Source organism: Notolabrus celidotus, chromosome 20, assembly GCF_009762535.1.
Source record: "Notolabrus celidotus isolate fNotCel1 chromosome 20, fNotCel1.pri, whole genome shotgun sequence".
In the NCBI taxonomy this organism is placed as follows: Eukaryota; Metazoa; Chordata; class Actinopteri; order Labriformes; family Labridae; genus Notolabrus; species Notolabrus celidotus.
The window spans coordinates 11,689,602-11,702,948 of record NC_048291.1 but is presented as its reverse complement, the minus strand read 5'-3'; the positions used below and the strand labels follow the sequence as shown (position 1 = coordinate 11,702,948).

The following is a 13,347-nucleotide window of genomic DNA, read 5'->3' as shown; positions in this document are numbered from 1 at the left end:
CCTCTCTACTGCTGCAGCACATACTTGTGTGAAGGATGAACAAGAGAGGCGATAGTACACATCCTTGTGGGGAGCCAGTGAAGGAACAGGCCTGATCACACAGGGTTCTGTTCACTCACACTCTTGTTTATTTCAAGAAATATACTGTGGATAGTTTCAAAATCCCAGTCCTAACTTTTGTATTTCACACACAAATCAAGCATTTTTTCTGTCAGTCCAAGTAAAGTAAAGTGTTTGCTTTGTGCTCACAGATGGAGAAGGTTGAGGAGGACCTGGATCGCTCCAAGTCTCTCAGGGAGAAGCAGGCCAAAGAGTTCTCCCAACAGCTTGATGCACTCAGACAGAAATACGAGCAACAGGTCCGTATGACACTTCAGATCTCCGTCCGGCTGTCTGTCTGTCTGCAGTGTGTTTGTCTCCCTGTATCTGCATTTGTGGGTCGTACTCTTTCTTCTGGGCTCATGCTGTGACCTTGGAGAAAAGTCATCACCACATTGATATGTTTTTTTTTTTATCACCAGTGAACAAATGGCTCTCTGGAGCCAGCAGAGTTAAACTGACATGCATTTGGTATCTCCTTGTTATTCCTCTCCATCTGTTCCAGCTGATTAAAGTCTGATGATAAGAGGCACGCTTTAGATTACACTTAGATTGCGGCTCCATAAACATCTTAAATATTGCCAATTGAAATCCAATGCAATCTGTGCAGCAGATGTAAAGTCTCTTTATCATTCCATCGCTGTCATTCGACTCCGATTAGGAGTCTAGAAACCATTTACCCAGCTCATTGAAATTAAACTTGCTGATAGGCAGACGTGTCTTATAGAGCATCAGATTAAATTGAACCATGACATTGAATATGATTGTGCACAAACAGGCATATTGTTTGAGGCTGAGAGCACAGTTTATATTTCTACCCTTACAATTTGCTTATATTGACATGCAGTACTTCTGACCCTATTAGATTACTGGTTAGCCAGCAGTAATCAATTTACTCTTCCATTTGCATGTAAAGCAAAACTGTTGATCCTTATGTAGTTCCAACTTTAAAAAATGAGAAATTCCAGCTTTATTTTGAGTATTTATGACAATAATTTAAGGTTAATTGTGTTTGGACTGTTTGTTTGGCAAAGGATGCACTTTGTAGATGCCACTTTTGGCTCAGTGAAAATTGAAGGATTTTTTTTATTATTTTTAACCTTTTATTAAGTAAACAATTATAGTTAAAGCTTTATCCAAATTACAAAATTATTTAACGTGATGAGTTTGCCCTCCTGGATTTATCTGCCCAGAGCCTGCTGTTGAAGTCTAGCTCTCTGGCTGAATCTAACATGGTACTTCCACCAGATCCGTGTCAGGTCTTTCTCTGATCCGCTGCGGCTCCATGCTCTCTCTTTCGTCAACACCCACTGGTTGCGTTTTCGGAACACGGCACAGAGCAGGACCGCCGGACAACTGGAGTCATGTGACTGAGGTTTACCAAAGGTAATAACTGAATGAAAGATTCTCCTCCTCTCCCCATCCATGTTGTCTTTATGGTCCTCTGAAAACCTCTGACCTCTTGACTCCAGGCCTGGCTCCGCTCATCATGACGGTTTGTTGTTGTAGTTAAGTGGAAAAACGATCTGGTAATAACACAAAGTGTTTTTTCTGAAAATTGACTGGATGATTTAATTGTGTTTTGGTGCCTGACTTCCTGTCCCGCTCGATCTGCTCTGTGCTGATTGATGTGTTGTGCTCGGGCTAGGGATGCTAAAATTAGAGATTTTGGTGGTACGATTATTGTGAGAGAAATAATCACGGTTTCCCGATATCCCGATTATTATGGGTTATGTTTAATTTTCGGACACAGGTGTCATAGGGACGACCTCACCTATAGAGAATAAACAAGACGCACTCTGCAGAGTGTTTATTTAGTCCCTTCTTCTTCTTGTGCCGTTTTGGCGGCGCCTTTTCTGCTGCACTGGACTGATTTGTAAAAAAAAAAACGGCGCCACCACGTCGTTTTAATGTTGCAGTTAAAAGTGAAAACAGTGTTCTTCATGAAAACACCATCTGACTCTTACGGGATCTGGGGCGGTACGGAAATGGGCGGAGGACCCTGCCTCGCACTTTTAAATGACGGAGAAACATCGCACAGGTGTCACTCCTTTTTTTCGTTTACAAGTTGCGCCGAGCATAACGTACTTGCCCCTTTTTGACAGAGACATTGGAAAAACTCGATGGAGCCTACATGATTAGATTAACCGTGACACTTTTAAGCACGGTTAATAGTGAAGCCGGTTAATCCCAACATCCCTAGCTCTGGCATCCGGCAAAAATAGAAGTCTTTCGCATCTGATCCGTTGTGTTCCGGCTTGACTGATCAGGGATGCAGCCAGAACGCAACTGGGCAGATCCAGTGGGAATTAACACATTGACTAGAATAGAAACCTTTAAGATTCGGTGACGACAGATCTGAGACAAACTGGATACGGATCTGGTGGAATTTAGCCGTAACACAGTAAAGTTAAAAAAAATGCAAGCAGAGTCATAATTAAACACATTAAATTTGAACTATATAAACAGCCCAAGTTTTCCTTAAAATCAACAACAACACCAACAATAACAAAAAAGGTGAAGCTATTCGATTCCTTCTTTAAAATGATGCTAAGCAGCATGCACAGCATTAACTAGTGAAGCATCTCTATTCCCAACCTTTATCCACAGCATGATTGATTTCCATCCACCACACAAGCCCTCAACCTGCTGGTTAATAAGCATGGGAACACTCATTTCCAGGCCAGATGGAGTTTACGCTGCGTGTAATTTGCTGTAAATAGCTGTAAGTGGAGGATACAAGGCCAGTGTTTTTTCAGAGACATGCTTCTCTGTTATCGATTTGTTCCTGGCGAGCACTCGTCTCAGTAACTATGATGGCATTTGTGGAGAGAAATCCCACTTTCAAACGACTGAAACAGCATGTAAGATGTGTTCATTATTTCCAAACCTTTTTTTAAACATCCACCAAAAAAAAGGTTGGAAAGGTGAAAGGTGAAATAAACAATGCTGTTTGAACCATAAAAAATACGGTACATACCCACAAAGGACATTTTTACCCCTCTATAATGATCCAGTTAGGCTGACAACTTATCAGTGTTTTTAGTGCCAACTGTTGTATGTTCTGAGGAATCATGGATTCTGTCTCATGTGACAAACAGGTTAGTAATCAAAGCATTGTGAGAAATGTTCGCTTGACGATTATCATCTGCTGCTGGAGGATGGGGGTGCAGTTGACAGTTTTGAAGCCGAGTACACAGGGTTAGCAACACATCAGGAAGGCTTTTGTCTTAGAGATAAAAATATGCAAAGACAAAGAAGAGCAGCCCGTCTTTGTGCTGGTGTTGACACAAGTTCTGTTGACATTAGCTGTAAGATAAAGAAAGGAAGATGTGATTATTAATGAGTTACAGTTATTTTATGTTGCGCATACGTTCTTTTTACTGTTTTTGTTCATGCATATGTGTGACCTTGAGGAGTTTGTATTCACCCGTTCTCTCATCCTTGCATGCCTGTTTCACTGAGATTGCTGTCATAAGATTGTAAGGGTCAAGTTTGCATCTTGAAATTCAAACAAAAGAAGATTCCCAGAAGGCAGCTTCAGTTAGACTTTATGAAAGGAACTAACAGGGTTCCCAAGCGTCCTGGAAAACCTGGACAACAGTTGACCAGTTTTCCAGTACTGGAAAACACCTGGAAAATGGGAGAAAAAGTAAAATGTCCTGGAAAATCACGTATTGTCCTGGAAAATTATTTCAACATGACTGCGTGCGACGTGACACGATCTAAAAAACACATGCTCATTCATTGAAAGCTGAGTGCACACTCTGCTGGAAGAGACAGCGACACAGACCGGTCCGGATGCGCAACTTTTTTCACATCTTTTCTCCCTCACTTTGTCATAATCATGCATTTATAGAAAACTTGGGTATATTGTTTATGTGTTATGGTAAATTAACCTTGTGGAGTGCTCTTTTGATTCAAAGAGTCCTATATTTAAGTTAAAGAGTGACCAGCGGAGTCGAGCAGAGAGTTTGGGGGTCTGTGCCTCACAACTTTTCCTGCAGGCTGAGAGCTCAATTACCGTACTGTAGCTAGTAGGAGTGCAAACTCCTTATAGTGAAAACAAATGCAACAAAAAGAGCGACACAGCTGCACAGAAACTGCACGTTGTAGTCATCGCTGATCACAACAGACATCGCCACGCCAGAAGACAGTTTAAATTTTTTTTTAAATCTCTGAGAGAGTTCAAAACTTCACTGGAAATGTCCTGGAAATGTCCTGGAAAATGATCTTTGGATAAGAGTGGGAACTCTGAACTAAGCAGTTGTTTTCCTGCTGAACCTCCTGGTAGCTTGTGGTCGAGGTGACAGAGAAATGTAGTAAGGTCAAAGGGCTTGTTTTGATCCATGTCCTTTACCAGTCTCCGTACTCTTCAGGTGTGAGACTAGGACAATACATATCAAAGGGTCTTGTTTGTTGACATGATACTGATACTTAAATCCAGACTAAGCGCCACTCACTGGCCATCTCTGGTTCAAACTCTACAGTGAGTAATAAGGGGTCTGTCTTTGTACGTCTCTCCCTCCTCTTTCACGCTCACCCCTGCTGAGACCAGACAGGGCTTCTGTTCTGTCCTCCTCTACACCCTCCTCCTTCCCAAACATTTCACATTTCCCCCCCCTGGGTCTGAAAAGAAATCCCCATTACCTCACTGTCCTGTCTCAATGTGAGCGACGCACTCACACACACAACCATGTCAGCCAGGGCTGACAGGAGTCGTGCTGTGCAGTAACACCCGGTCCACTCTGTAACTGTGGCACCAAGCTGTGCTCCGACTCAGTTTTCTCTCACCAACGCCACGCCGGCCCCTTTAAGAACCGCAGCACCCAGCATCCTCCGCTGCACGCTGGCGCTACGTGATGTCACAACCAGGCTCCTTGCTGGGTCTGCTCTCTGTCATCTACTCACCATCTTTTTCTTTAGCAGCTTACTCACAATGGATCTATCTTGCCTATTTCTTCGTTCTTGTTTCACCTCAGATCCCCTCTTTCCTCCAAAACCCCCGTGAGACTCTAAACAGGAGCGAACAGTAAGCCACGATGTCCTCCCCCAGTTTCTGTCACTGCATGTCCTGTTGTCCTGCTGTGGAGTTCCCGGTAGCAATTTCCATCTGTAACTTGAGCTGCTGTATGAATCTGACTATCCCTGTGGGACAACGTATTGTGGCTGTGGATCTTATCTCCATCTATTATGTCCTTGAATGGAAACAGAAGGTAGTGCAAACTTGTCTGTCTTTGGAATAATGTAAACATCATCAGCATAACCTGTGGCAACATGTGGGAGATGCTGCCCACATTCTGCAGTAGTGTTTTCTGATGGGGCTTTGTGATGTTTTCTTTAGTCCTGTTAAATGGCATGTCTGAGATTTCTGAAAGTGTTCTGTGTGTGATTTTGTCTCCAATGACATTTAGTGAGCCACCGAGATGAAATACATTTTTATCCTGCCATAATTCCTCCCATTGCTAAGTTTAAAGAGCATTTGGAAAAAGCTCTCCCAAAGGGTAGATTCTGAGCTGCCAAAATAAAGCATCTATTGTGGCCTTCCTCTGGGTGCCAGGGACAGAATCCGGCTTCCTGTAGATAGTCCCTCATTCATCACCTGCTCTGAATAGCATGCAAGGTCCGAAGATAGGCTGGCGGATAGAGAGGCACCGGGCATAGAGGCTGTGGATCTCCGCTTCTCTGGCAGGCCAGGTAGGGTGCCGTCAAGCACAATGTGCAGGGGATTAGCTTCAAAGCAGGGAGGCGAATGGGCCCCAGGCCCCTGCTGTCCTTTCAAGGCACCGGCTGAGGCTTCGCGGCAGGATGGGGTGGGGGTCACTGGTCCCCCCGCCATGGGGGAGTGGGAACGGAACAGAGCCTGGGAAAGGCTTGGGGGCTTTGGGCTGGGAGCTCGGCTGGCAAGGCTCACCTCTCAGCAGGTGACTCTGCACACAGTCGTGCTGCGATACAGACTTGGTTGAGATGACAGGATGATTAAGCCTTGAAAAATGAGGGCTTTGTGTTCTATTAGAAGTGTTTTATTTTTCCACTTCATTGTGTGGAGCTGGTTGTTATTCCGCTGAGACAGAAGTCTACTGTATGTTTATTTTGTAGCCATGCTCTCTTGGTGATTAGTGCTTGCAGATCTCTGCTTCACTCTGCTTTTAGCTATCCTTCATTAGCAACCTAAGTCCCAATTATAGCAGGCTGGTAAGTGCTGCTTTAGCGTAATCTCATTACAAGTGAAAACATGGAAAGTAATATTGATTAGCAGCAGAGCGACAGGAATCAGAAGTGTTCGATTTAACCCTCAAAGAATACTAACAGGTATGAGTAGCGAGAACGTTTTAGCATCTCCTCGATTCTCTGAAACTTACTTCTGTCTTTGCCTTCTTGCCTCCAGTTTCTTCTCTTCTGTTTGTTATGACCATCATATTCATTGCCTAAGCCGATTTTTGAATGCTGTCAGGCGCATAGCATGGGGCGTTAGCGGTAGTTTGTGCAGCCAGATGGCTAACCCCTACCAGCTTGCATACTTAGTCCAAACTAACTGCTCTTTTATATGCCGATCTCAGAATAGGGTGAGGGGGACAGATTTTAGGAGAGAGAGAGGAGAGGGACTTTGAGGGCCAGTCAGTACAACTGGCAGGAGAGGTGGGAGGGCGGGTGAGCAAGCCAGTTGTAAACACATCACATCATGTCAACCTCTGACAATGTGAGGAAGCAGAGAAACTTTTCTGGCTTTTTTTTTTTTCCCGCCGTCTCACCGATTTTGCCAAATTTCTTGGGTGTTCTAGGTGGAGGCAAAGGGTAAAAGGAATAGGACGAAGGGAGGATGAATGGATGGACAAGTTGTCATGACGACAGGGTTGCTCTGAGTGTGTGTTGGCTGATGAAGTCTCTCTTTGCCTGCTTGTCCAATCAGATGGCTGAGCAGCGTATGCAGCACGAGCAGGAGAGGACGCGGCTACAGCAGCAGCACAGCGCGGAAAAGGACAGCCTGGTCCAGGAGCGCCAGCGGGAGGTGAGCAGCCTGGAGAGGCAGGCCAGGGCGGCCCTGCAACAGCACCAACAGCACACCCAGGAGTGGAGGAAGCGCGATGCTCAGGTAGGGGGTCTCCACTGATCCACGTTTGCACACACACATGCTGACCCACTGCTCTCCCGTGGACAACCATTTTGTATTTTGCCCATTGACGTTTTCCTGGGGTTTCAAAAGCACAGCGGGTTAAAGACAGTTTTTCACTTCAACCAGGAATGAAACTGATATTGGGTGTGAATAGTTTTAAAGAATTACTGTATTTCGGGTGAAAGCGCACAGAAGAATCTGGATTTTGCTTTCGGAATGGAGATAAACTTTAGTTTTCTTAAAACAGCAATGCGCGAAACAAAAACTTTTAGAAAAATTCAAAGAAAGAACAAAAACTCGCACCTTCCTAACTTCCATTCTCAACTGATTTTTTTTTGTTTTTCGTTATTTACCGCTGCAGGGTTTTGTGGAGGAAGTGTAAAGACATGAAATGCAGAAACCACAGGTAGCCAGATGAAGGAGAAGAAACCTGTTTATTTGAGCGCCAAGCTTTTATTCCTAAATCCTAAATCCTAAATCCTGGCTTGAATTTCTCTCTTATTTTCCACTGTGCGCTCGTGGACCAACGCGAAGCGGCGTGTACTCCCAGCGAAGTGCATCTCTACATGATATTCTCCTCTCACTGCAGGTAGCCATCTCCCTCCGGAAAACGATGCTTGCTCTCTCATTGCAGCATTGGCGGACACAATGAGTGTTTGACGTTGTGGACTATATTAATGGACTCATCTGACACTTGACAGGCTGCTCTGTGACTATTTAGCCAAACCAGCAGCAGGTCTTCATCTCAAACCCATCGCTCTGTCTTTGCCTCTCAGCAGACTGGGCTAGCTTGGAGCTCAGTGGGAAGCCATTTGACAAACCAGCACCCAGCTGAGGATGTGTTTGACTCTTCAGGCTTCACGGAGAAACGGACATTGTCAGCATGCCGAGCATTTTATTGATCATGGTCTGGAGATGGGGATCTAACCAGACGTGTTGATTTTGGGAAGAGGATTTGCTCACACCAAATGTGGGCACAGATTCTGCCAGACGGTGAATGAATGGCGAAAAATTCTCACTGTTGCGCTATCTTCTTTTTTTTGTCATTTCTTCTGTGTAATCAAATGACTAGGTGCGTTTATGACATGATTTATATCTCTTTTATTGCAATAAATCATCATTATTTTCATTTGAAATGCAACAGTAGTTACAGCTTTTAACACTCACTTCTTTGTTTACGCTTACTGAGTAAGTTTAAACAATAAAACTAGAGAAATACGGCTACTTGTGTTAAAAAAAATCCCCTGTTGCCAGCTCAAATGACAACTTAAGTGTCATTCATAACTTCTCAAACAAAATGCAACTGTCACACAGAGTACTAGAAGTCAATTTATAGCGCAATGGCAGTATGTTATATTAGTTGGCTTGTGTCCCAGCTGTCTAAAAGGCAGAGAAACTGTAAATCATGAGGGAAAGTTTACCCCCTTTTCATCCCCTCTCTAATGCTCCCTTGTCTAATATTTGTGATGAATTTCATAGCACCGATGGCACCAGCGTGTGTGTATGTGTGTTTTTCCGCTTTTCCGGAGATGCCGTCACAACAGGACATTTCTGCTGATAACATGCCGTCCTACTCGTGTCAAAATGACGCGTGGTTTGACAAATTTAGGATCTCGGTGGGTGACAGAAAACAAACTTCCCCGGTACTCGTCTCACATGCTCAGTTTGCGCATGCAGCATTTTGAGTGGAGATCAGACGTCTGCCTGATGTCAGATGTTAAAGCGGCAGCAATCCAGATTTTCACTCAGGCCTTGGAAAAGATGGAGGACAGGATGGTGAGGTCTGTGAAACTGGTTAAGATGTGAGCTGGTTTGACTCCCTGTGTAAGTGCTGTTCCATGGAGGCGCTGTTAGAATGACAAGAAGCTGACACACCAGCAGCAGATATGTATTAAACATGAGCTTTTTTACATTTTGCAAAGCCACTTATTATTAAACACTTTTGCTATACCAAAGTTGTTTACCCCCAGAGAACTAGTATTGCCATGCTAATAGCTATGTGGCTTTTAAAGCCTTTCTGGACTCATAACACTGAGCTAATTAAGTTCTGGAAATTTGAATTGATTTTCACAAAGCTGCTTTTTCTCAGTGTTTATAGAAAATCTAAAGTTTCCCCTGTGAGCAAGTCCTGCAGCGGCTTTTCTCCTTTAGTTTTTCTCTTGCTTCTGGAATCACAGGACTTCTCCAAGCCTATCAAACGAAACTCTCCCTCTACATGGGGTCAGATGGACAGCGATATTATTATTATCAAGTCTAACACCAGTAACTGACAACCCAATAGGCTACTCAGGCCTCATTATTTCTGCCTCTCTCCTTCCCACACTGTCTCTCAGTCTTCCCTGAAGCACACTCACAGCGGGGAAGTTTGCTAAGGTGACAGCAAACGTCAGTCATACACACCACTGGTTGAGTAATACCCACTCATCTCCTTGATGCGGTGGGACAGTAATAAATTATATTCGTGACTCTGGCGTCGTGTTTGAGAAGTAGAGCCAATGAGTCGGAACGGCGAAGAGCTGGAATAAAAAGCACAGGGACACAATGTCCTCCCCGTGACAGACTTTGTTTTCTTTGCTTCACTAAGTATGCAGCTCAATATGCTTTACACTTAAAGTTATCGTGCCTGTTCAATGTTACATGTGAATTCCTCTGTATTGAAAGAACTAGCATTAAGCTGCTGAGTTCAAAATCTGGAGTGTGGAGCTGGCACCCCACTGACTCAGAGGATTAACTCACAATTTCCATCCTTTGGGACCGGGATTTTCTTGTCTCCTAAACGACTTCACGCTTTTAAATGTTTGTTTTTCTTAAGTTAAAAAGAACCCTGTGTTGCCTGTCAGTCCAGGATGATGAAATTACCCTTGTTCGCCCGCAGCATGCTCTGTGTCGCTCTGTTAGCTGATCAATGCCCCCCAGAGGATGAAGGAGTTTTGTAGACTGTTTTTGGGGATCCCTCACTCTAATAATCCCAAATCCTGACGCAGTGGACTTCCCTCTTTGCCTCCTCACTCTTCCCCTCTGTTGTTACAGTCACTCCAGAAGAAAAGTTTCTCAATTCTTTCATTCTTAACTTATCAAACAACTTTGTTGTCAGATCTATGAAAAAAAAAACCTCCTCTGTAAAACATATCTTCCTGACCATCATAAAAGAAGTAAGAGATTGTAGAAGTAAATGGTATTGTAAGATAAATGGGTTAAACATATTTCCCTGTTGCTTTTGTTCTTCATATACTCCATGTTGTGTATGTGAGGCTTTCAATATTTAAACAATAGCAGGAGTTTGACTTCAAAAACTAGGCCCAGCATTATAAATTAATTGAAGCCTTGTTTAATTTTTCTTTTTGGTGCAAACAAACAACGGAATTGTTTGTTCTTCGCAAAAGCCATCACTCATATTTTTTCAAACCGGCTCCTCCTCAAAACTCATTTAATGGGTATTATTTTCCTGAATAATTATGCTTTCTTTTTTAAAGCAACGTACATGCCATCTGGACTTCAAACAGCATGGGAGAGAGCGAGAGCCTTGTGAGGTCTTTCTTCTGGGCCGTGATGGACTAAATAATGATGCTGTCAATTTTTCAAAGCGTTTCAATCCTGAGTACGTGATTATGATGAGTCAAATGAAGAGGGTGATGACAGAGTAAGTCAAAGGATGTCTGATGAGAAGAACAAGGCGGACAGCTAGAACAGCGAGCACATTGATCGTCTCGGTGCTTGTGTATTGTCATTTACCAAATGATTGGTCCCTGAGATCTGGTATTGTCAAGTGGCTCTTGTCTTGTTACTCAATGACTTTCTGTAGTAGATGAGTATCCCACTGAGCTGGCATGTCACTGTGTTTGTGATTCTTTAAATGATTTCATCACATGTTCCCACATACGCTCGAGTACGAATGTTGGAGCCCAGATATTCTGTTCAGTCAAGACGACTGATCATGGGCAAAGTCGTCGCTGGTGACTGATTCTCTGTGATGTGCTGCGCATTACCACTCTATTTCAGCTACTTCAAGCCATTTAGCATGTGCTTACATCACGTCTTGTTTGCAGATAGCATTTTTTTTAGTATTCATCAGAACATTCTTACCTATGTTATCTTTACTCAAGTCACTCTAATGGTGCATACATACCGTATAAACAATACCTTCTCTCATTATTTTGAGGCAAAAAAAAATCAGAATTTGTGACTTTACTGTTGAGCATTAGTCTTTTTTAAGTTGCTTACAATAGCAGTGCATTGTCAAAACCTATTCTGCACCTCATGGTGACCTCTCAAACAGCATAGCTGAATATGAACATTAATGCACACAGCTTTAATCCAACCAGAGAAGAATCCATGAAGTCAAACTATCACATTGCATCTCTTCTTTTGTGGAGCTGCTTCTCTTCACAGTTTGTTATGCAGAAAAATGATCAAGATTTCTGATCTTTCAGTTGTTAATAAAACATATTAACTTTTACTATAACAAGTTTACGTATGAGTTAGAGTGAGCACTTTAACTGTAGCTAGCTTAGCATGAAGGTGAAGGCAGTGCTTTGTAAAGTTTAAAGTAAAGAGAATGTATGTTCAAGAAGTAGTCAGACATTAGCTTTCTAGACAAGTGTATAAAGCAAGATTGACCCCATTTTTATGTATGTAGAGCAGTGTTGTGCCACTTCACACTAAAAATGAGAGCTCCGAGTTCAGCTCTTACACTAAAATGAACTAGTTCTCGTTCCTTTTTTTTGCAGCACTTTTTGGGGGCTTTTTCGCCTTTATTCAATAGGAAAGCTGAAGAGAGACAGGAAATGTAGGGAGTAGAGAGCGGGGAAAGACAGGAAATGGTCGAAGCCGGGAATTGAACCGGCGACCCCTGCGATAAGGACTGTAGCCTCTGTATGTGAGGCTCTTAGACCGCTAGGCCACCAGTACCCCCCTATTTTCTTTTAAGTAGAGCCTTCTATGCTTCAGTCCCCAGCCCTCAATCATTGACATTTCCTAAACTACATAATCATAGACAGATATTAAATGTAAAAGCCAAGGAAATCCCAACAAACACAGGAAAAATCTGCAGCTTTGAAAACTTAGGAACACCCATATAACTTTACAATCCGTCAGCTGAATATATAAAGGATCTGATTTAACACCCCAATTCACAGGGAAGATCCCCTAAAATAGAAGGGCTAAGGGTAAAGTTAGACACTAAAAGGGAACTGTTACTTATTCTCAAAAAGCTAAATCTCTCTAAAACCAGACCAGTTTTTACCCCATTGGGATCTGCCCTATTCTTAAAACTCCTTCAAATGTTCACACCAGCTGGCTTCACAGGTACCGCTTACACCAAGATTGCTAGAAGCATTAACCATGCCAAATGCCTGTCAGGTGTCGTAAATCTGACTTTGGCTGCAGTAAATACCTTACTCTGTAACTCGCGGCAACTCTTGATACCTGTGAGCGGTCGTTCACCGCCTCCAGAGTGAACCACACTCACATTCCCGTTCATGAGTTTGCAAACTGAGCGGTTCAGTTAATCGTTCACCCAAATATGAGTGCGTTCACTCACAACGCTGATGTAGAGTATTTCCTTTGGTGCAAAAAGATGTGCTAGCCATCACCTCAAAGACAAACACTAAAAATGGTCAGACACCATGGCTGTATCTGACCATGTATTAACACACGTACATACACAAAGCAGAGAATGCTGTAAAGAGCCCATCAGCTCCTGGCTATGCTGTCGGGAGCAATATGAGTTCAGTATCTTGACGCGTTGACACATGTACTGCAGGAGCAACCTTTCATTGATTAAGTAAATAATGATTTAATTTGTGAGCCGCCACGACTTGAATCATTATTTACTTATGGCTTGGTGGTTTGACCCTATTGCTTGCAGTACATGTGTCAAAGTGTCCTTGGGCCAAGATAATGAACCCAGAATTTCACCGGCAGCATAGCCAGGAGCTGATGGGCTCTTTACTTAACATCCTCTGCTATTAGTGTTTGTATGAGTGTTAATGGGTGAATGCAACGTATTGAAAAAGAGTTTAAAGTACAGTTAATTGACTATTTTATTCTCCCCATTTAACTCTAAGCTGAGAAAAAAAAACTTGTAGTTCCCAAAATGTCAAAATATGTCTTTACAAATAAAAGTCTGGACAGAA

The 13,347-nt window shown here is 43.0% G+C and overlaps 1 protein-coding gene across 1 annotated transcript in view; it reads left to right on the top strand.

Annotated features, from left to right (window-relative positions):
* Positions 1 to 13,347, top strand: part of LOC117832143 (centrosomal protein of 112 kDa-like) — a 143,243-nt gene that overhangs the window by 67,520 nt on the left and 62,376 nt on the right. Inside the window, 2 exon segments of the mRNA XM_034711133.1 lie at positions 252 to 359; positions 7,010 to 7,192. Coding sequence (XP_034567024.1) covers positions 252 to 359; positions 7,010 to 7,192 — 291 coding nt within the window.